This window comes from Perissodus microlepis, chromosome 16, assembly GCF_051167445.1.
Source record: "Perissodus microlepis isolate ML-2025 ecotype Zambia chromosome 16, ASM5116744v1, whole genome shotgun sequence".
NCBI lineage: Eukaryota > Metazoa > Chordata > Actinopteri > Cichliformes > Cichlidae > Perissodus > Perissodus microlepis.
In genome coordinates, this window is record NC_140476.1 from 3572027 (window position 1) to 3595485 (window position 23459).

At 41.3% G+C, this 23459-nt stretch overlaps 1 protein-coding gene across 2 annotated transcripts in view; it reads left to right on the forward strand.

Annotated features, from left to right (window-relative positions):
* Nucleotides 1-22419, forward strand: part of adarb1b (adenosine deaminase RNA specific B1b) — a 120591-nt gene extending 98172 nt beyond the window's left edge. For both annotated transcript variants that reach the window (XM_084908074.1, XM_084908073.1), the window contains 8 exons: nucleotides 717-1642; nucleotides 3581-3695; nucleotides 6217-6385; nucleotides 6542-6693; nucleotides 8993-9161; nucleotides 13322-13503; nucleotides 18253-18431; nucleotides 19095-22419. In XM_084908074.1, coding sequence (XP_084764200.1) covers nucleotides 717-1642; nucleotides 3581-3695; nucleotides 6217-6385; nucleotides 6542-6693; nucleotides 8993-9161; nucleotides 13322-13503; nucleotides 18253-18431; nucleotides 19095-19271 — 2069 coding nt within the window. In that variant the 3' untranslated portion in view covers nucleotides 19272-22419. The remainder of the gene's footprint in view (nucleotides 1-716; nucleotides 1643-3580; nucleotides 3696-6216; nucleotides 6386-6541; nucleotides 6694-8992; nucleotides 9162-13321; nucleotides 13504-18252; nucleotides 18432-19094) is intronic.
* Nucleotides 22420-23459: the final 1040 nt, after the last annotated feature.

Here is a 23459-nt window from a genome sequence, read left to right on the forward strand (position 1 = left end):
ACTCATGCACACTGCGGCCTCTCTTTCTCCTGAGTACCGCAAGGAGTAACCTATCAAGCCTTTGCTGAAGGATGTTATAAATGAAAATTTTTGCCAATATTCCATCCACTTTGTTAACTGGATTCAGTGATATGTGTTCCCCAGAACGGTATATCTCACTGCTGTGGTTTAAAACTGAACACTGGAAGCATTTGTGGGTTTTCTACGTGAATTCAGTCGATTAAAAATTAATAGGAAAAAGGTCTGTTGGCGTGTGAGTGTGTTTCTGTTGAGTATCGATACGTGTGCTTGTATGTGTGTCTTTATGTTTGAGACCTGCAACACTGTGAAACCAGAAAAATAGATCCTTTTTCTTAGTATAACAATCTTAAACTTTAATTGTGAAAAAAGTAACATTTTGATTTCCAATTTAAAGACTCCGTGATCAAAAAAATAAATAAAATGAAGCAATACTTTTATTCAGAAATTTGGCAAAGATACAGTTTTGAGCATTTTTCAAGGTCAAAACATGTACCAATGTTCTGCTATTTGTAGTTATATCATAGGTATATCTTAATTTTTTTGGAGGTAGTTAAAAATTCAGCCTCTCTTGCAACTTGACACAGGAACACAAATCATTGGTTCAGTTCCAAAGAGTGATAAAGGAATCTATAAATTTTGCATTTACAAGATCCTGCAACGAAGGCGTTGTAAGTTACTCTTTCTGGGCACCGCAGGTTCAAGCAGCACCGACGTAAAGGAAAACCGAAACCTGGACAACGTGTCCTGCAAAGACGGGGTGGGAGTGGCTGAACAGCTCCCCAATGGCAGTGGCCTGGGCAGTCGAAAGCGACCGCTAGAAGAGGGAAACAATGGCCACACGCATTCCAAGTTCCGGGCTAAGAAGCGCAAGAAAACACCGGGCCCGGTCCTGCCCAAGAACGCTCTGATGCAGCTGAATGAAATCAAACCAGGTCTACAGTACAAACTGCTGTCTCAGACAGGCCCGGTGCATGCGCCAGTGTTTGTCATGACCGTGGAGGTCAATGGACAGATGTTTGAAGGCATGGGCCCAACAAAGAAAAAGGCTAAGCTAAACGCAGCTGAGAAAGCGCTGCGTTCCTTCGTCCAGTTCCCCAATGCTTCAGAGGCGCATCTGGCCATGGGCCGAACGCTGACAGTGAACACAGACTTTACATCTGATCAAGCTGACTTCCCCGACATGCTCTTCAACGGCTTTGAGACGCCAGCCGCGCCGGAAGAATCCTTCTATCTGGGCTCCAACGGTAGCAGCTCCCTAAATTCACTAGGGGAGTATCCACTGCCCACACCACCTGGCAGTATCCTTGTCCAGCCCCCACTGCCCCCTCCATCTGCATTCAGCTCGCCCTCCAGTGGCAAAAACCCAGTCATGATCCTCAATGAGCTTAGGCCGGGTCTCAAATATGACTTTGTCTCAGAGAGCGGTGAGAGTCACGCCAAGAATTTTGTGATGTCAGTAACAGTGGATTCACAGACATTTGAAGGATCAGGGCGCAACAAGAAGCTGGCTAAAGCCCGGGCAGCGCAAGCCGCCCTGTCTGCACTGTTCAACATGCAGCTAGACCAGACACCATCTCGGCAACCCATACCAAGAGAGGGATTGCAGCTTCACCTACCCCAGGTAAGAGGTTTCTTTTTTGAATTCAAACAGCCAAAGAAACACATCATCGAAGGATTTTCTGATTGCATCATGCCTTTAGGCTCTTCATTATACATTTATATCTGCGACAGACTTGTTATTAATACCCTTATTATTACAAAAAAAACGTGTGCATTATCATATCTCATCATAAAAATATCAGATGCACCAGTGGGTATCAGTTAGGCAGGACTGTTTTATAATGCATAAGGATAAACAATAGACTCGTGCTTCCTCACATACTGTTCCACTAAATGCTTACATAGGTCATGAGTTACATTGTGGGGCGATCAATATGAAGTCTTGATTTTGAGAAATTGCAGATAAGAACATGATTATTGCTGGAAGAATTCAGAAAATTATGCACTGTTTTTAATTCCAGGGAGCGATAGCTGATCCTAGATCTTTTCCATTTCATTATTTGCCTTTGAGGGAATCCAATTCCGTATCAGGCCAAATTTGTCTTTGTTAAGTCAGTTGTTGTCAATTGTACGTAGCTTTAAAACTCTAATTAAAATTGCAGAAGTGGGAAAGACAGAAGTCTAATCAGTTAATCAAAGCTGAGACTGGTTTTGTAAGCAGACGCAGGTGTAAAGTTCCAAAAAATCAGCTTTTCTTCCAACACTACATATTGGCCAAAGATCCTTGAATTAAAGGCTGTTAATAAAATAACTTGACTAGTGAACTCATTCCACTGTAGCTTGTTGAGTTCGAATTGATCCGCCTGTCAAGTTCTTGTTGTTCTGCGAGGTTATCGTTGAAATCTCATTCACACCAGGTTAGCAGAGACTAAAGGAAGGCGGTACCTTTAGATGCCGCTGTAGAGGTGACTGGCAGTGTGTGAAGAGAGATAACACAGGCAGCAAAGCTAATCAGCACGACACACTGTCAACAGTCCCCTCCCCGAAGCCTCCTCCCTTTTCTTTACTCGCGCTCTCCACATGTCAACTGTTTCGTTCAGCAAGCAGCCCGTTTTAACGATAGCGCCCCCACTAATTGCTCTATTAATTCTCTGTCGTTTGATATTTAATTTCTGCAGCCTGTTTCCATCTGCCATGGTATAATGGGTCATGTGCTGCTGCATAGAAACTCCAACCAAACCAAAAAAAATAATGATAATTAATTTTTTTTTTAGAAATGATTCAGTATGCAACAAAGAAAATATTAGACAGTAGCTTATTACCAAACCATTCTGGACATGTTTTGGTGAAACGCGGAGGAAAGTTGTGTATTTTTTACACCCCTAGAGAATAAAAGTCATAGATGACCTTGGCGTTCGGGAAAAGTCAAATGGTCTGGCTACGAGCGGGTGACTCTGAAGTAGCAGGGAAGTAAAATTGGGACTAATTTTCTTAATTTGCGATCACCCAGCCGTCATCTCTCCTCATGCTTGTTGTCATTTTCCATCACATTAGTGATGAATAAAGAGCAGCTAGGGGAGCCGTGTCCATGAGCAGAAGACTTGTGAAGTTCTCACATAACTTGGACTCGATTTTTAAACCTTTGCGGGGTGTCACCGAGCATCTGTTGCTCAGGTTTGCTTGTTTGCTTTGCTCTTCCTTTTTTTTTGCCGTGTGATTCACTGTCACGAGGGAGATGGTAAATTATAGCTGTCAGACAGAACTCAAACAGCGTTGCTTGAAAGATGGTTAGGTATACCTCAGGGGGTCAGCCTAGTTTCACTTGTTGCTGTTTCAACGCTCCGAGTGCTGTTTGAAGCCAAAGCTAACACTGTGACAGGTACACAGTGCTCTAGGGGAGGATAACATCAGACATGCTTTGTAAGCTGACATATCTGACACAAGCTCGTGTTTGTGTGTCTGCATGTGTGCATGGCTTCCTGTTGTTCTGTCTGCCTTTGTGTGTGTGTGTGTGTGTGTGTGTGTGTGTGTGTGTGTGTGTGTGTGTGTGTAATTCCAGGTTCTGGCTGATGCAGTCTCTCGCCTGGTTGTGGATAAGTTCAGTGAGCTGACAGACAACTTTACGTCCCCGCATGCACGGCGAAAAGTGCTGGCAGGCGTCGTCATGACAACAGGTAAGAGTGGAGGAAGAGATTATTGGCACGTTTGTGCACAGCAAAGGCTGTTTCAGAACATCATCAGAGGGAATTTTGTGGTTATAAGCCCAGAAAAAGCAGCTGACAACAAATACAGCTGAAGGCATATTTACTGGATGCTGGATGCTCATAGTAAACATGTTTTTTTTAAAAGCCCTGTGAGCCAGAAGGTTCAGGCTTCAAAGTGCTCTAAATGCTCGCTTACGGTTTTTCTGTCTCACTTAGAGACGATGTGGTCATCTCAAACACCAACCTCAAGCTGTGAGAACAGAAACTCCACCCGCCTGCTGTTTAAAAGCTACATTTACAGATGAAAGTTAGCTTAAAGAGAAGAGGGCGGAGTCAGTATACCTTTCAGACCAGGATGAATAGAGGAGCTGCAAAAATGCCAAGGAAATATGGAAAGGCTGTATTTTGAACAGTGATTCATATGAAGCTGCTCTCTTAGAGTAAAAGAATAATAATGAGCGTGGTAGGTCCTGGTTAAGATTTTATATTTGTATAGCCTTATAATGTGTCCTTTATTGTGTATTTTTAATCATATGTGACAACTTTAATAAGTTTGACATCCGCTGTTTTGTATCAGCCTTCAACCAGCCAGGCAGTACTTCAAATATTTAATGTAGTTAAGTAAAATTATTTAAGAATCATATTAATAATCTAATAATATCATAAAAATGCAAATTTAACATCCATTTGTTACTATTTTAAAAACAAGTTTCCATAAAGCTAGGCAACACTGCTGATAGTTTTTGCCATCTGAAGCAAAATCGTCCTTTAAAATACAAAATACAAGACTGCATATTCCCAGACGCACTCTCCTGTAGCACGCATTACAACAGACGCTGCCCACCTGACACCGCACAGTCTGTAATTTTGATTTGCTTATTTATTTCTTGCCTCACAGCATAAGCCGACCGCAGCTGAGTGAATATGTCAGTTTTATTTATGTTCTTTTTTTATTGGAATTTGAGCTGTGAGTATGTACCGAATGGTAGTTGTTTATTTATTTATGGGGTTGATCCCCAACAATTTGAAATTGTTTAAATCTATACAAAAAAATTATACTGTATTGGGGTAATTATTTTCATTTTTTTATATTAATGTCTGCGTTATTAATTTGGAGCATTTAATAAATTCTAATTTCATTTTATTTATGGTCTTCTTGAACTTTAAGAGAAAGATTTTAGTTATCATGATATATAGCAATAGCGACTGATATGAAAAAAATCATTAAAAATTGCTCCACCTGTATAATAACTATATAATAAAAATATTCAGTTAATGTATATGTGTGATGGTTGTGCATATATTAAATAAAAAACAGTCATTTAGCTGTGTGGCCTCCACCTTTACTGTTTTATCTCTTGCTGCTTTTGTAACAGTGTTGTCAGATGCAGGAGGGAGCTGCTTTCAGCTGGAAACAAAACTGCGTCCATGAGTTATTCAGTACCAAAAAGAAAGCAGACACAGTCCCTGAAACGCTGTGGAACGTTTAGCAGCTGTATTAGGTAGATAATTCACTCAAGGTGACAGACAGCAAAAACAGCTAAAAGAGGCTGAATTCTGGTAGCCTTGATTCAAAAGAAATGGGAATCTTATCCATAGCTGAATTTGTGAAACAGGGTATGAAAACCAGGCTCAAGTCCAACATTTTTTATGTTTTTTGTTTCTTCAAATTTCAAAAGATTAACATGCAAAAAAATCCATGTATCCATCTTTTTATTTTCTATGAATTTCTTACTTAAAGAAGTGAAACTGTGTCCATTCTTTGAATTATTGCGGTTTAGTAACGACACAGATGCAGAAGTAGTCACTTGTAGCACATAAAGAAATGATTTAACTTCTAATAAAAAAAACTCCACCAGGTTTACAAGAAACCGTCGATCAAACGCAGTTCACACATCGTTATCACCACAGGCCAAAGACAGGAAGGTTCAGCATCATCCCCTGGGGTGCGTTGCTGCTCAGCTGACGGGGGTTCCCATCATTGCCGAGAGGCTTGATGAGGATTTGGGGCACTTTTTATTTCATGCATCAGAAACAGTTCGATAAACTAACCCATTTTTTAGACATAGTTTTGCGAGATATTTGGAGACAGTGAAGTTAAGATAGCAAACACTGGAAATACTTGAAAGCTAAATTGTTCATGATTGCATCACTGTTTTCATGCGCAGCTGGGATTCTCAGCTTTTCGCATGCCGCGCCACGTTGACGTGTTATCCTGACTACACGATCCTTTCTGCCTCACTCTCAAACTACAATTCCCCACCAATTACTGCTTCAATTACACGTCTTTCCATGCCGTCACTTTGCCTATAGCATAAACACAGTGACAAGGACATTAAACCTAATTAAGCCCATCATGTGGTTGCTACAGTAACAACTTATAAGCTAGTGTGTAGATGTTTGCAGTGTGACTTCTCGAGGGCATAAGAACAGAATTTATAGTGTTTGCATTAGGAGCACGAGTCCTAATACGGCTCTGTCCTCCAAACAGGCACAGATGTGAAGGAAGCACAGGTCATTTGTGTCTCCACGGGAACCAAATGCATCAACGGTGAGTACATGAGTGACCGCGGCCTGGCACTCAATGACTGCCACGCTGAGATAATTGCCCGACGCTCGCTCATCAGGTACCTCTACACTCAGCTGGAGTTCTTCCTCAGGTCAGTGGATGGTGTCAATTTGTTTATTTTTTTGATAATCTAATTAAATCCTGCAGCTCTCTGTTCTTCTTCTAGACTTTGAATGTCCGTTTTAAATACAGGTTTTGTGACATTTGTCTGCCTCTGTTTCAATTTCTCATCGATCCGTGGTTATAGCAACAACAAGGAGGACTACCACAAATCAATATTTGTGCTGTGTGACAAGGGAGGCTACAGGTTAAAGGATAACGTTCAGTTCCACCTCTACATCAGCACCTCTCCCTGTGGAGATGCCAGGATTTTCTCTCCACACGAGGCCGGAGTGGAAGGTACGCAGCCCTCGCGTCTCCTCCCCAGCTCAGCTCTTTTAGTTTAGTCTCGTCCAGCTTAGTATTCAGTGTTGACGACAGGTTTTTGTTTTTTTTTTAATTTAATTAAATTTGTAAGTTTTCCTCTCGTGCTTCATTTCAATTAATTAGAATTTTACTCCACTGTCCAAATACACATTACAGACACATTTAAACAAGGCAGTAGTAATTATAGCTTTTTGTCATTCTTTGTCTGCCGCTATCAGTCTTTCTGCCGCCCAGCACACCAACACTGTCTGTCGGATTAACCTCCCTCTTACTCCTGTCAGAGAGTCTTCCGTTGCACATGGCAGGCTGAATAAAAAACAGCCACATTCAATTAGTCACTGAATAGATGGCGCCTGCTGGTGGAACAGCACAAAACTTTGATAACATAATAATAAATAACGGGTCACGCTGGGTGGGAGCCGTTTTTACTGCCGGTAGAATAACTGACTGTGCCAAAAATCACTCCTGTTTACTATACAGTCCATTATATACTTAAGTTTAACAAATGTATGTGTCAGAATTCTCAATGAGGAAGTCTGTCCACCATTAAGTGCTCACAAAAAACTCTACAGCTGAATAACAAATTAATGTACATGCCAAGGATGCAACTTTTTTAAGCTGCAGTGCAAAAACACTGAATTTAATACATATGGTGGATCGGTGGTGTAACAGATTTCAACCAAAGCTTCTGTTTTTGCATGTGGAGGAGGTAGACTTTTGTATATATTAGCATAGAAATGGGGAAAGTAATTTTTTTGGCATTTGAGGTTTTATGTAACTTTTTTTATAACTTTTTTCACAAAAACACAACCGCAACAGACAAAACTTCTGTTTTAAAGTGTCAAAGTCAAAACCTTGACTCACACTTTAAGAGTGTAAACAGGCAAATGCTTTATTCATCCCAACGGATGGGATGTATAAAGCTGCCAAAGCATGCAAAACTTTGTTCAATAAAACACATTTAAAATCACAGAAGAAGAAGGTAGCTTAAAAAGTTCAATGTTACACTAAAGATGGAACTCGGTTAAATAGCAAATGCAAAAAATGGTAAATGGCCTGTATTTGTATAGCGCTTTACTGGTCCCTAAGGACCCCAAAGTACTTTACACTATATTCAGTCATCCACCCATTCACACACACATTCACACACTCGTGTTGGCAAGCTACATTGTAGCCACAGCTGCCCTGGGGCCACTGACAGAGGCAAAAAAACAGCGATTCAGTAAATCTAAAAACTGTAGTAAAGATTTTCTGTATCAGTCACTGTGGGAGTGGAGCTCTAACCGGTTTTACACGAACCAGTTGTATATGCAGAGGACGGCCTGGATCCGTTAATTATCCACATCCTATCACAGCCATGGTCAGTTGGATCAGCGCTACATCAGCTGATGGAGGAAAGTTTTTCATGTTCCCGAAAATGTCAAAACTTTTAGGTTAACACACAAAAAACAGATTTAATTTATTCATGATAATTTATTCATATTTTCTATAAATGCCTGCTATGGCTGAATCGATCCACCAGTAACACGTCTGGGATTAAACCAACTGTCAGTCGCAACTAGTGCCATCGTTTCTTTTCACGGCTCAGATTAATCTTCCTCCCAAAAAGTCCCGGAGCCAGCAATGTTCATACTGTGGTCCAGGAAGTGTGAGCGAGGCAACATCTCACCACAGCAGACCGTGAAGCACATCAGACTACACCCACAGTGTTCCCCCTGGGTCTACTCAGCAAGTTGTTCATCTTATTGTCCAGACACCTCACATTCCCCATGATCATCCCTGAAACTGTTCTGGAGCCCAGTCGTTTCCTTGGTAGCTCCTCTGAGATTTCAGGCCTCGCCGCAGGCCATAGGGTGATCAGTGCAAACAGCTCGTGGAGATTTACATTAACAAGAGTCTAATATAAGGAAAAAAACACAAGTAGGCTTGCAAAACTTGACTTGACAAGACTTGATAAAGGAAAAGTTTGCATTAAATCATGAAAATAAAAGAAATTCAAAGCAAAAGAGAGCTACTGCAACAGGTTCCCACTCAACAGCGTTTCCTCATTTTTCCTGCTTTTTAACTGAAGAAAAGTAGAATGACACCAAGAAACAGATTCACTCACACATTCACTTTCTTTAATGTTTCCTGATCAAACAAACTGTATCACTATCACCAACAGATTTAATGTTCCAAACATCAAACGAGTGTCACATAAAACTATATAAAAGAGTAAATTAAACTCATACTCCTCTCTTCCTTTATGTGCTTCTGCTTATGTGCCACCCAGACCAAGGAGACAGACATCCTAACCGGAAAGCGCGGGGTCAGCTGAGGACCAAAATCGAGTCCGGGGAGGGCACCATCCCTGTAAGGTCCAGCAACACCATCCAGACCTGGGACGGTGTTCTTCAAGGGGAGCGATTACTCACCATGTCCTGCAGTGACAAGATTGCGAGGTATTTTGGGATAAATTGAGTTCAGTTGTCGTCCTTAGAAATATTCAGAAACTCTGTTTCTAAGTACAAAGTACAAACCGAGGAGCCTCTCACGAATAAAACAGATAAAACAATATAAATATAACCAAAATATCAAAGTACACTTTAAAGAAGATTTTTTTTCTTTTTTTGTCACAATTAAATATGTTAACTTCTATTTGTGTAACTTTTAGAGTAAAGGTGAAATCAGTTTTCTCAGAACTGGAACTGCGACTAGTATTACACTGGTTTCTGGCATGAAGGAGGCTGGAAGCTGAAGGTTTAAGTCAGCACCATCAGAAATGTAAAAAACAGATGCTTCTACACGTCTGGACATTCCTACAAGTCTCCTGTTATACAGTATATGTGATTCCAGGTCACTAAAGATGATGAATTATATTAATAGAAACAATTCCATACATCGTGGACATATTGACAGAAATGTCAATATCAATAGAGTCATGCTCCTGCAGGCTTTGTGTTACCCGTTGGGTTTTCTCCCATTCTTAGACCGATATGATGATTGAATTGCTTTCTGTGTGTTATTAGAAACCTTTAGTTTAGCGAAGGCTACATAAAGCAACACGTCATGTTTCAGCCCCGACCAGATGTGTTACATGAGACTCTTTTCAGGTGTTTTATTTTCCACTGCTTCAGTCGACTGTACAGCGTTTTATCTTTGCTTTGTCCATCCACCATGCCATTTCAAGCCTTCCCGGGGTGTCAGGGACAGCTAAATGGATATACTGCCCCCGGGGCCATCTTTGCAGACACATCATAGCGTCTTTAGTCTGTGTCCATGTTCAAGGCAGCACTCTGCCTTTCTTGTGATGAACGGTGAAGCTTCTCCATAACTCCTCTCGTGAGCCCTCCTCCTCTTCCTCTCGCTTTCTGTGCCCTGGATCATAATATTTTGCCCGAATGGACCGAGTGATTGAATGCCGAGTGTGTATTTGAGGAGGGACATGTCTACTGACTGGCAAATGCTGTTTGCACTACGTGAGCTGCCCTTTCACTGTGTGATTTAGATTTTATGTGGTGGTCCATCGTGGAGGGATCCAAGTCAGTAGAGGGCAAAATAAGGTGGAAGTTGGACATTTGTAAGTCTGACTAAATTTTTAAAGTTGACACGAGTTACAGATCAGTGCTGAAATCAAGAAGTAGAAAAAAATGCATGTAAGCAATTAAGGTATGAGTATCTTTCTTCCACTGTGAGAAACTATTATGCACGACTTGCGGCGCGACCTCCTCGTGACACGGCTATTAGCCGTGTCAGAAATCCTCCACCCACCTGCCTCTGTCCCTGTGTGAGTGATAGTTAGCAACAGGGCTGCCGTTCAGTGCAGCTACTGACGGGCAGGCTTTGCCCCGTGCCCCCAGTGCTCCCTCATTACACATTGTTTTCGCTCCTCTCATTTTCCTCTGATTACACGGCGTCATTATGAACGAGCCATTCTCTGCCTCGTGTCTGTCCTTTGAATGAGTTCATTAGCATAAAGGCAAATTGTTCTCTCGGTTTTCCTCTTTTCTTTTGTTATTGCTGTAACAGCTCATCACGTGTGCTTTCTGACCTATTCTGACCCTGTTCTCATTTGAGTGTGTACAATCTGTGTGTGTGTAGACGCACAAAGCACGGTATTGGGGGGAGAAAAAAAAGCGATAAAGAAATACAGTGATGTTTGACAGGAATGAAATTGAATGCCTCTCACAACATAACTCTGTGTGAGCTCGCTTGATTGTTGTAGCTTTTTACCCAGTGTGTATGTGTGTCCTTCAGAGGGTATACAGGTGTATATGTGTCACCGTGTTGCTGTGATGAAACAGCGTGTGTGTGTGTGTTGCAGCAGTTTGTGTATGGCACAGAATATTATAAAGCTGTTTGACTGGGCTGAATGTGTGAACGTGTGCTTTACTGCTCGCAGCTACAGTGAATTTAGATTTTTTATTTTGCCCTCCCGCTGTTCCACACACGCCTTCTCACAAACGCGCACACAGAATATTGCATATGGAAACAATGGACCCTCTGCATAGCCTGCGGTCTTTTGCATGTGTGCATATTATTTTTGATTGTTTTGGGTTCACATTGGTAATTTCACAGACTCTCAAACAGTCTGCCTGAAGTAAAAGGGAGAATGAGAAGAGCTAGCCAACCCTCATTTTGTAATGTGCTCCTAAAGACAAAGGGTAGTGATACTCACGGTTTTTCTCTCAACATCAGCGAATGCAACAGGAACACCATCACCAGTGATGAAGTTGTCCAATTAAGTAGCAGCATCACTTTTGTAACCAACACTTTTGTTCATTAGGGGTTTTTGTGCCTTGTAGCTGTGTTGTCAAAAACCTCTTCAGTATCACGAGTCATCATTGTAACTGATGAAATGATGAAATGATGATGGTGTTCCTGCAACACTATCACAGTATAGATGCTTTGTTTTGAGTATAAATATAGACAGTGTATTGGTCCCAACCTTATTATCATATTATTGGAAGTAATTACTGCTACGCCTCATCTCACAAACATCCTGTTAGTGAACTCGACTGGACTCTAGAAGATACATTAAAGGTGTTTTTGATGCTGCTGGAGAGCACAACACAAACAAAATTATATTGACAAAATTATTGTGACTGTGTGCAATGAACGTTCAGTCTCATTGCCTTTGAAATGTTTGCTTCGAAGGCTGAGACTAGGTCTGCAACCACTCTCAGCCATCTGCAGAGTGACTTTGATGCATCAGGACGGCAATAAAATGGCGAAAAGACATTTCAGTGTGATGTAAGTTTGAGACTGAATTGGGTCAAAGTGGCAGTTACAGATTAACTGTGATAAATATGTGTAAATTTCAACTCTGTTGCCGTTTCTTGCAAAGCTGCTGTTGTGTACATACACAGAAATTCACCTTAAAAGCTTTCGTTCAGAATCTCATAGATCTGACATGTTGCGCACAAGTCGTGCCTGTCACTGCAGACGGTTCAGTGCATTAGTAATCTGTCTCTGTTTAAAAACTGGATTATAGATTATGGTTTGCAGTTTTATACAAACCATCACCAATCTGTCTGTTTGGAGATAGGTTGCCTCCCACCAGGTTGCACTGTGCAGTCGAGTCCAGAGGTTGAGGGTATTGCATGCAACTATTTGCTATCGGTCACTGTTCATAAACTAATTAAATACAGGGACCGAGCAATCACCAAATATTCCTAGTAACGAGGTTGCCTCCCTGATTTTCCTCTGGTGTGACTGAAACATGGACACCAGTGTTATTTAGTACTGGATTTAAATTTTCTGCCATAATTTCTCTGTCTTAAAAATGGGCTTTTCATTCATCTAAATAGTTTTAGTGATTAAACCTTAACAGGAATATTTTGAGGCCAAAAAGACAAACTAGTTGCTTTGCTGCTTCAACATTACCGAATAGTTTTGGAGCATTAGACCTCATCAAACCTACCAAAGCAGTGAGTGAAAGCAGGAGTAACCTGTCAGTGAAAAGAGCCTTTTTCTTTGATTAAACATTTCAAATGTTACAGATGTATGTCTTTGAATTCGGTGGGTTTGGAGCTGAATGCCATGTGCACGGTCTGGAAAGCAGGTCATCACTGGGTTTTGAGCTTTCGATGGGATTTGTTGACAGATAAAATGCACTGTATAAGATGCCAGCAGCCTTCAGCACCACCTTTCTCTAACATTTCCCACATCTGTTATTTTTCTTCATTTTTCTCGCTCTCGCTTTTTCTTTGCCTTCACACTCTTACTGACTCTTTCTCCATCTACCCAGAGAGAGAGTTAGAGAAGTTTCTCTAACTCTCTCTCTCTCTCTCTGGCTCCTTATGTATTTGTCGTTCTGCGAGGAGGGCAGGCACTGCTTCACAGAGCATGTAAATAGGAGAGCGACTGGGGAAAGATGGCTAATGGCACAGCATGGAAATAAACAGAAGTTTGGGAAAAATGGAATTGGATACCTCACACTGTAGATAGCTGTAGGACTCAGTGTTCATGTACTAATATGCAGTATTAACTCTGTTTTTGTGTGTATTCCAGTCAGCCTGTGAACATTACAGCGATGTGCTGCCTGTACACTGAAATCCTAAAACTGGCCTCAATGATACGTTGAAGTTGTTGTGAAGCTCGTGTGCTTTTCTCTCTGCAGGTGGAACGTGGTGGGCATCCAGGGCTCCTTGATGAGCTACTTCACAGAGCCAATCTACTTCTCCAGCATCATCCTGGGCAGCCTTTACCATGCTGACCACCTCTCCAGGGCCATGTACCAGCGCATCGCAGATATCGAAGACCTGCCCCAGCAGTTCACCCTCAACAGGCCTCTTCTCAGCGGTAAGAGCCCTCGCCTTCTTTGATGTAGATGAGGTGGGAAAGTAAGAAAAGTGCATCATCAAGTTTCCTTCTGCAGATCTCTGCTGTTATAGATCAGTCATCACGTTTACGATTTCACGGGTGGAGAGGATCACTGTGTTAATCTTTACCAATCGACCTGCAGCTGTCTAAATATCAAAGAGGAAGATTTTAATCGTAAGCAGTAAACACATTAATTCACCCCGCTGGTCAGTCAGTCCCACAGGAACAGGAAGACAGTTATTGCTTTTCTCCTTTTGTTGGATCTGAGCTGACATTTACCTAGTTCCTGTGGAATTTGAATAGCTTTATCATTTTGTGTAAATTTTCAGCATTGGCTTGACCTTTTAAAAAGGCCGTATAGACCAGGACTCCTGGAGTGTTTTCTTCTCTCGCTCTCTTTTCAACTTTCTATTTTTAGATGCAGAGCATGCAGTCTTTGTATTTTGGTTGTTTTTTGTAAGACAATGCTGTGTTTGAGGAAAGATGAGTCTGCTTTCCATTTGCATTTCTGCTCCACTTTTTCCACTTAATATTGTTTTTCATTTAAAATATTGTATATAAAGACATTTGCAAGAAGTCATAAATTATTATGTAAATGTTTGGCTCCAGCCCTGCTTATTTACAGTTGCTTTGAAGCTTATAAATGAGTATTAGGGCCGCATTAAGAAAAAAAAATGTATTGTTAATTTTGAGAAAAAAGGTGTAAATGCGGAGAGTTCCTGCTGCTGCTATACTCTCTACAAAATGCCTTGTGTAGGCGAGTTTTTGTGTTTTTCTGATATAACATACATCCTTTTTATTGCATGAGGGCGTACCTGTCGGTATCCCTGCATTTGTTCATTCCCAGCTGTTTCATTTTGCAGAAGTTTGGCCAACTCTTACAAGTTTGTGTGTTTTTTCCTTCTGATTCAGCTTTCTGCACCATCTTTTCAACGTCCTTGAACTCATTATCGCGCTCTGTTTATGTGCTAAGAGAGAAATTATTTCCTTGTTACTAAAACTGATTCAAAAGTACGATTTCAATAACTCATCTGCACAAAGCCTTTGGCCGTAGCAGCTGTCGTAGAAGCTCCTTCTTCCCACATAAATGCAGTTTCCAGTGACAGCAGTGGGCTCTTTTTGAAACACTGGGTCTTTAATTTCAGACTGAAGTAGACAAAAGACACACAAACAAGTTTTTATTTCAGACAGTGAACCACAGTCGCCACTAACATTGTTACGTAACTCATATAATTTGGCAAATGTGGAGCTGCTATGAGAGCATGACCTGCTTACAGACGATGTTTATTTATACAGAGAGATTTATTGGTTTGAAAAAATACATCTTTAACTAGATTTCAAAAGTTTAATCCATTCATCGCTCCTTTTCTTGCAATTTTTTTTGTGTTTCAGAAATAAAAACCTAAAGTCCAGTTATGATTTTGACAGTTGCCAAATGGGTTTAATGAGCAATGAATAATAAACAATAATAGGCAAAGTTTGTACAGTGGCACTCAGGGTCCTTTTATCACATTTTATTGTCACCTTTATTTTATCAGGAAGTCCCGCTAAGATCAAAATCTCTTTTACAAGAGAGACCTGGGCATACAAGAATAGAAAAGTGCTACAAATACACAACAAATACACAATATTAAAATACCCCTAACGTAAAAGAAACATCCACCAGTCTCCTCGCTGTATTCCTTTTTATAATCACCAATCGATAAGGGCATGTTTAGTTTATGTCATACTGTAAATTATTATAAGACGCATTAGAAGAAAATGTTGCTTTCCCCAGATCTGTCAGAACTATAGGTACATCCAGAAGCAACCATTAAGAAGAGTGTAGCTGGGAGAAAGGTCCTGCTGTAGACTGGAAGTTCTAGAGTGGCTTCATAGAGAAAAATATGCTAAAATATACCAGACGGCCAAACCACAAACCATAAAGAACGTCGTGGTGAGTCAGAGACTTTGCATTTGTAATAAAATGTAGGGATGAAGGAGGAAGCATGCATATACAATATATCATCATAATCAATTACAGGAAAAAAACACAAGTTAGTAAAGTAAGATTTATTTCTAAAGTAAAAACCAAGCATCACTTTATGATTACTAATGAGATTAGCAACGTATATATTAAAGAGAAACTTGTCCATCCTTCTATCCGGAAATCCTTAAATCCGGTTATTTTGGACAATTCAGGTCCGGAGGCAGCAGTCTAAGCAGAGAGGCCCAGACAGTCATCATGTCCACCTCATCTGAGGGGTGGGGCACACCAAGTCGTTCCCAAGTCAACCGAGAGATATAATCTCTCCAGAGTCCTGTCACTAAGAGAAAGCCCAACTACCAAATGAAGGAAATTTCCATTTCCATTCCATTTCCACTGCTGCTATCTGCGACCTCATTTTTTCTGCCAGTACCCAGAGCTCGTGACCACAGGTGAGGGGTGGAACGTAGATCGACCGGTAAATTGTCAGCCTCACTTTCACGCTCAGATCTCTTTTCACCATTACAGATCTGTACAGATCTTGTCATCTATCCATCCATCCAAATACTTGAGCCATGTACCCTTTCACTGGTTTTGCCATCAGATGTAACAATGTAATAATCATCAAACCCCATTGGGCGAGCTTTGCAGAAGACCATATATTTGTTTCCTGAACATTTAACATGAAAGTGTCTCAAAAGCACATCTGCTGTTCCTCTTCATGTACATGTAGCATCATCACAAAGTCCAAAACAGACAGAAGGATTCTGAATACACGTCACAGGTCGCAGATATTTAAAAATATGCTGTCAGCATCATTCGTCAGTGCTCTGAAACAGCTCGTGGATGATAACCAAACGAAATCAGTCCCTCATAAAATGGATGAAGACACTTTGCTGTGGAAATTGGATTGTCCTGATGAGTTAGATTGTACAGAGAAGCAGAAGTGAAGGAGCAACACCACAAAACAATAAATAAATAAAAAAATACACATGCAGACCAATAAAACTAGCTCTCATGTGGGAAAGGAGGTAGTGATGCTCTAATTTCTTGAGCTAGAGTAATATAACATCTCATTTAAAAAAGAGCAGCAGAGCTAAAGAGTTTGATATGTTTAGAGGTGTGGGTGTTTATTCTGCCTAACGGTGTTATATTCTGAGTCTGAATTTTTCAAACTGAATAAAAATCCATTCATTCATTTCTAAAGAAACTAAGGCTACATTCACACTGCAGGCGAAAGCGCATCAAATCCGATTTTTTTGACCCTATGCGACCCATATCCCATCATGCTATGACAGTGTGAACGGCACAAATCCGATATTTTCAAATCCGATCTGGGTCACTTTCGTATGTGGTACTGAATCCGATACATAATATGCAGATTCTGGCAGAAATCTGCAGCTATCCTTTGAAGCACCGCTCCTCTAAAACAGCAATAAGGATAATTATTAGGTTATCTACATTATTATGTAAATAACAAAATAACTTAAAGCAAAAATTGGGAAACGTGAAGTCCGAAGTCTTTATATTAAGGCCATCAGTCAAACAATACTGTTGGTCTGGGTCTAAACAGAGCCGTTGTGTGTGACGTCTTCTTTTGCGCATGCGGGCCGCTTTGAGCGTTCACACTAGAGCGCGTTTGCTGTCGCATTTTATTTGTAGTGTGAACGAGCAGACAGAAAAATCGGATTTGATCAAAAAATCGGAATTGAGCATTAAGACCTGCAGTGTGAACGTAGCCTAAGAGTCATTTTCTGACTTTCCTACTTGAGCTCCATTAAACACGAGCAAGTGTTTAATTAAAACTTTGACGTTTTCAGCTTTGTTGTACTGCTGCTCTGTTTTCCACCCAAACATCCAGCTGGCTTTGCCTCTCTTGCCCAGCTGTGTGCTGATACAAACACGTAAAGCAAAGTTCAAGGTCAAGAAAATACCACACTGCTACAGCACTGCTTACACTGGTCATTGTGCTGCCATGAATATAGGGCGCTCCATATCAAACAAGTGGAATGAGTGGCACTGGGAGATTTCCTTTACATCCTGGGGGACATGGGGCTTCATATCACAGCCGGGATGTACGTTTAGCTCACCCTGCTCCTTCTCTCTAAATGGCAAGTAAAGGAGATAATGGTGGAAGGTTATTAACCTTTTCCGCTTTAGAGAGTTTTTAGCGGTGAAAGTGCTGTGGCGTTAGAGCGCTGAGGATTTCATCCCCTTTAAATCATCTTCTGCCACAAGTGCTGCCAAATGGAACCAAGGAGCTTAATGCACACACACACACACACACACACACAGAGGAAGACACAGGGATTTATGGCATCCATATATCTCCCATTTATGCTTGAGATACAGTGGAGGCCAAAGCCCTGAAGTGTGTTAGAAGAGAGCGAGCTCTGTCCTCATAGCCCCCCCCAGGTGGATTCTACTGTTTGTCTCTACTGAGTTAGACAAAATGAAATGAGAAGAAGAAAAACTGTCCTGTTTAGAGATATTGTAGCTGTGGGAACAGCTGTCCTTTGGAAGGATGGACTGCCATGTTTGGGTACTTCCTTCATTGTTTAATACATCCACACATGAGGTAATAGAAAGTCTGGGTGCTGTGGGAATTCGCTGGAGCGGTGCCGTGCAATTATTCCATTTCTGGCATTGACGTAATGTTAACAAAAGATTTTTACATTCTGCGGAGGTCCTATAAATAAAAATGTCTTTGTTTTAACCTGCAGCCTCGCTCGGTCTTTGACTCTGGGTGTTTTTAATGGCAGGTATAAGTAATGCTGAAGCCAGGCAGCCAGGCAAGGCACCAAACTTCAGTGTGAACTGGACGGTGGGTGACCAGGCCCTGGAGGTGATCAACGCAACCACGGGCAAGGACGACATGGGCCGCGCCTCACGGCTCTGCAAACACGCACTCTACAGCCGCTGGGTGCGCCTTCACTCCAAGGTACGGCGAGGCCAGAGCGCGCATTCACACGCACCTCACTGTAATACTGGCACAGACGTGCTGAGTCACGTGACATAACTATAGTTTCTTACATAAGTGATTCTGACAGTGAGTCGTAAACAGACTGAGGTCAGCTGCAGTCAGCATCACGAGCTGTACACGTCTGAACGACACGTACTTCAGTGTGGTATCTCAGGAATCGCAGCTAAGCTACGAGATCATTCCTTGGAAGCCCTGTTCTGATTGTTTGCACGTGAGCGATGTCACTATTGACCTCGCACAGAGAGCAAAGGTCAACTTTGGTGTCAAACAGACTCAACTTAAATGTTGAGAATGAAAGCTGGGTCTGTGGCTACAGCCACAAGTTTTTTCTAACATTAACATAGTTTTCTGGCATGACTGTGATGTGGAGTGTGTTGCACTGTGCTGAGACGTGTGTGTGAGAACATCTCCCTGCTATCATACACCCACTGACTTCGTCCACTTTCCCAATAATATAATTTAACGTTTAGACACGTTAGTAGTCAGAGCCTGACTTCCAAGGAGTGCAAACAAGCTTCTTTTTCTTTGTGAGGTAGGAGCTGAAATTTTAGATTAATGCGTCGTTGTTTTTCGTTTGTTTCTGTTATTCTGTTGCTTACTTTCCTTTCTCTGCATCCTCAGCTGTCGTCCATCTTGCGGATCAAGGTGTCGAAGCCGAGCTCCTACCACGAAGCAAAGCAGGCGGCCACAGAGTACCACTCTGCCAAGCAGGCGCTCATCAAGGCCTTCCACAAGGCCGGCTTGGGGGCTTGGGTCAAAAAGCCCATCGAGCAAGACCAGTTCACCCTCAGCTCCTGAGGGAGTCGAGGGATTCCTTAACCACCCCCTCCTCTTTCCCTGACCCAGGCCTGAGAGAGCCCCCGTATTAACAAGCAGACACTTACTTCCGTCCCATGTGTCAGCACGCACGTGCACTTTGTATTTGTGGAAATGAACGTGCGCCGTTTCACAAACCATCCGTAACTCATCATTCTCATTCCTCAGAGGACATCAGCCTCGTGTCTTTGATTTAACTTTTTACTTTGATTTTACTGGACGCTCCGTTCCATTGAATTATTTTCTGTGTAAAACTGGAATCCATGTTTTCTTTTTTCGTTTAACACGCACCCATCATGTTCTTATGGCGTAGATGTGGAAGCTGAAATTATACCGTTCTGTCTTGTTGATCAATGAGTAGCTAATTTAGGTCGGAATGTAGCCTAGAAACGGGATCTTTGTTGACTAAAACCAATGTATATGGACCTAAAACAATATATATCTTTGCTAAAATTAATGACACTGACAAATTTTAATTTAATTATGCATAAATCTTCAAGATGTAAATCTAGTGCTGAGAAAAACATAAGCGTTGTAACGTTTAATGTGTGTTATTTGGTCCGTTCCTTAGCTGAGACTACGTGTTCTTATCCTCTGGATTAAAGATAAAAATGTTACAAAATGTTGTCGCCCTGTTTGAGTCACTGACTGGAAAGAGTTTATAAGGCAGGTGTGACAGCGTCGTAGCGCTCTTTCCTTTATTTTTATGTTGTGTTCATTCATCTGTGCGTATGATTTTTAAGTTATTTTATGTCACTCTCATTTCATACTTGAACAGATGCGAGGGAGGGGTGAGGGTCACGTTGACTGCCCCCCCCCCCCCCCCCACCCCCCCACCCCTCGCCTGGGTCTTGGGAGAAGCTTTGGGAGGTGCTGCACGTTGTATTTTTTTCTTGATCCAAGCCATGGCTTTGCATGGAAACTGAACTTAGAGGCCTGCAGAGCGGAAAACGTAGGATGGGGAGCCCCGTGCGTCCGTCGGCGAATGATGTTGAATGAATGCCAGCATCTTCCTCCACAGGCAGCTTTGAATCTTTGTCTCTATTTTCTAGATTTCTTGTGATTGATTGTTTGATTTTTGAGGGAAGGGGGGGATGGGAACAATTATTTTTTTCACCCTTAGGCATTTGAGGACTGGGGCTAATGCCACAGTGAACATAGCGATAGTATAACGGACCTCTCAGATCTTGTAATTATGTCATTTTGTTGCAGGGAACAATGATGGCTGACAGATGACATGGTATATATGTACTGTAGCAGCACATACAGTATATCACTAGATGCAATCCCTCCACATTATTGTGTGCGGAATCACCTAGATGAACAGCAGAGTAAAATGCAACCCCTGCATGAGAAGACTCAGAAGTCGTATGCTAAAATGTATCACAGTGTGATGTCATGTTCATCCTCGTCCTCTCTACGCCCAGTTAAGAAACATGTTAGCTGCATATTCCATGTTGTGAATTAACTCGATTCCTGTTACACCCCGAGTGCATAAATGTCCTCATGTTTTCAATTTGTAAATGAGGATGTTTTCCCGCGGTGACTTCCTATTTCCAGCTGCGGGAAATTTCTATGTGCGGGTGTGCGTGCAATTAATGTGTGTGCTCAGGTTGTCTTTAAGCATATTCCTGTCAGATTTTCACCAAAGATGATGATGTCCATGTGTGTTTCTGCCCCAGTGTTTTCCTTTTCTTTTTCAAATATCTAACATTGTGGCATCGACCCTTTACTGTCCGGTCTTTTGCATACCCGCACAACAATGTACTACTTTTACTTTGTACAAAAATGATGTGCTCGATTCAAAGTGGGAGAAATACAAATGTCAGGCTTCTTTAGTGCATCTGTAGCTGTCAATCAGTGATCATGTGTATATTGTGAGCTGCGATCATTATTGCTGCAAAATACTAGTTCTGTGTAAATAAGGAGCAACAAAGGCAACACGTCTTCTGACCTGTACAATCGATTCATCCTCAAGAACAAAAAAAAAACCTAAAATGTTTTGATCCCTCCTCTGTTGCCGAGATTGTGAAGATGTTACTGTTGCTAAGTAAGTATTTGTGATTCTGTGTCACTCACTGGGCACCATAAAGCATGGCACTAACACTGCCGGGGTCAACATGCTTCATCCCCATTGTAGCCACCCATGTTTTAAAAAAATATGCACTGTAAAGTGCCTAAGCTCAAAGTGGCATCCACCAGCTGGCACGTGTGATGTCATGTATGTACCTTTCACTTATACTTGGTTGTTTTTGGGGGTATTTTTGTTTGTTTGTTTTTAGTCAGTATTTAAACAGCAGGAAGCGGGGACTCCCAGAGTAGAGTTAAAGTTAAAAAAAAAAAAAAACCTTAAAAAGTATCCAGTGCCCCCGACAAACAGATCCAGACCAAAGTCTCGAGCAATACTGATAATATCTCCTGTAACGTCAGGTTAAAACGAACAAGAGTGTCGAGTTTTCCTCCCCTTCTGCTCCTTCGGTTTTCTGTTGGTGTTCTTCGTTTATTCTAAAACTGCAAAGTCTGAGATTTTTTAATATAGATATTTCCCCCTAAAGACTGCCTGCTTGTTGGATTTTGTTTTCATTTTTAACTGCACTAAAGATGTCAACAGATGATGTCATGATCTCTCTCTCTATACATATATATATATATATATATATATGTATATATATTTAAAAAAAAAGAAAAAGTCCCCATTTATGGATTAGATGGATCAAACTATCTGCAAGAACTGAACTGCTTCTGCTTAACCCTTTGTGAATCCTCAATGATGGTCAGTGCACCCCTCCACCCCACCCCTTCTGCAGCTGCACCCATTGGTGGGGTTCTTTTTTATTTATTTGTTATAATTATTATTATTATGTTTCTTTTGTTTGGTGACTCCAGATCGGTCAGTGTTTGTTAACTGATTTCCAGAGCCACTGCTCTCCGTTCTTCTCCTTCTGCAGTTGTCCAATGTGTGAAACCCTCCCCTGACGAAAACTACAACTTTGCATGTACTACCAACACTGAAGCTGCACCTAGCATGATGACAAACTTTTAAAGGACTCGTGTAGAAAAAAAAAAAGAGTTAACAGCTAAAGATAGATATATAAAGTGAACAAAAAAGAATAAAAGAGTTCTTAGTTTACTTTTGCACATGGTTGGGATTCTTTTTTTATCGCATTTCTGTGTGTGTATGAAAGAGAGAGTGAGTATGAAATCATGCGAGAGCATCACTTCATGTTTGCAGCAGATTGGGACACAGAGACAAACTCCACAGTCTAAACTGTATTTCATGTGTGTTGGATGAAGAATGCGTGGAGGATTTAACTTCTCGTGCTTGCTATGACTAAACTGTTACTAAGTGAAAATACTACATCATAAAAACTCTGACTTCAAAACTGCACTTAGTTAAAACTGAGCTTTGAGTCATTGCATCATTTTACAGTGACAGCCCTTCAAAGGCTAGCAGGGTCGATGTGAACGTCCAGGTCATACACATTATCCCACTTTTCAATCGGTCGATTTTCTTTCTAGACTTTGTATTTTTAATGCATTCTGTAAGTGTGTATATAAATAAGTACGATGCATACTTACGATGTATAGCGTGTTAGTATCAGACCCCCTTTCTGCCTTAATTCTTGATCCCATTGATCCAACAAGTTGCTGGAAACATTCCTCAGTGATTTTGGTCCGTGTTGAAATGCACATCCATGATGCTAATTTCACAGATGGCCAGTTTGAGATAATCTGTATTTTGTGACATGGTGTGATCTCCTGCTGGAAGCAGACATCAGAAGATGATACACTGTGGTTATGAAGATAGTGGCATGGTCTGCAACAATACTCAGCTGGTTGGGCATCAGTTGATACAAGGGCCCAAAGTGTTTCCTAAATAATTTCTATACTATTACACCATCAGCAGCAGTCTGAACTACTGATACCAGTAGCCAGCAAACACAACAACACATTTAAAATCGCACTTCTTTCCCATTGATGCTTGGTGTAATCTCAGCAGATCGTCTTAACCATGTCTACACTCCTACATGCATGGTGTTGCTTTCTTGTGAACAACAAGTTAGATATTTGCATCAATGAGGAGTTTAACAGGTGTATCTAATGAAGTGGCCAGCAAGTATCCATCTATATAGCTATCTATACTGTATATATCAGTCGTGAGGCTTTATG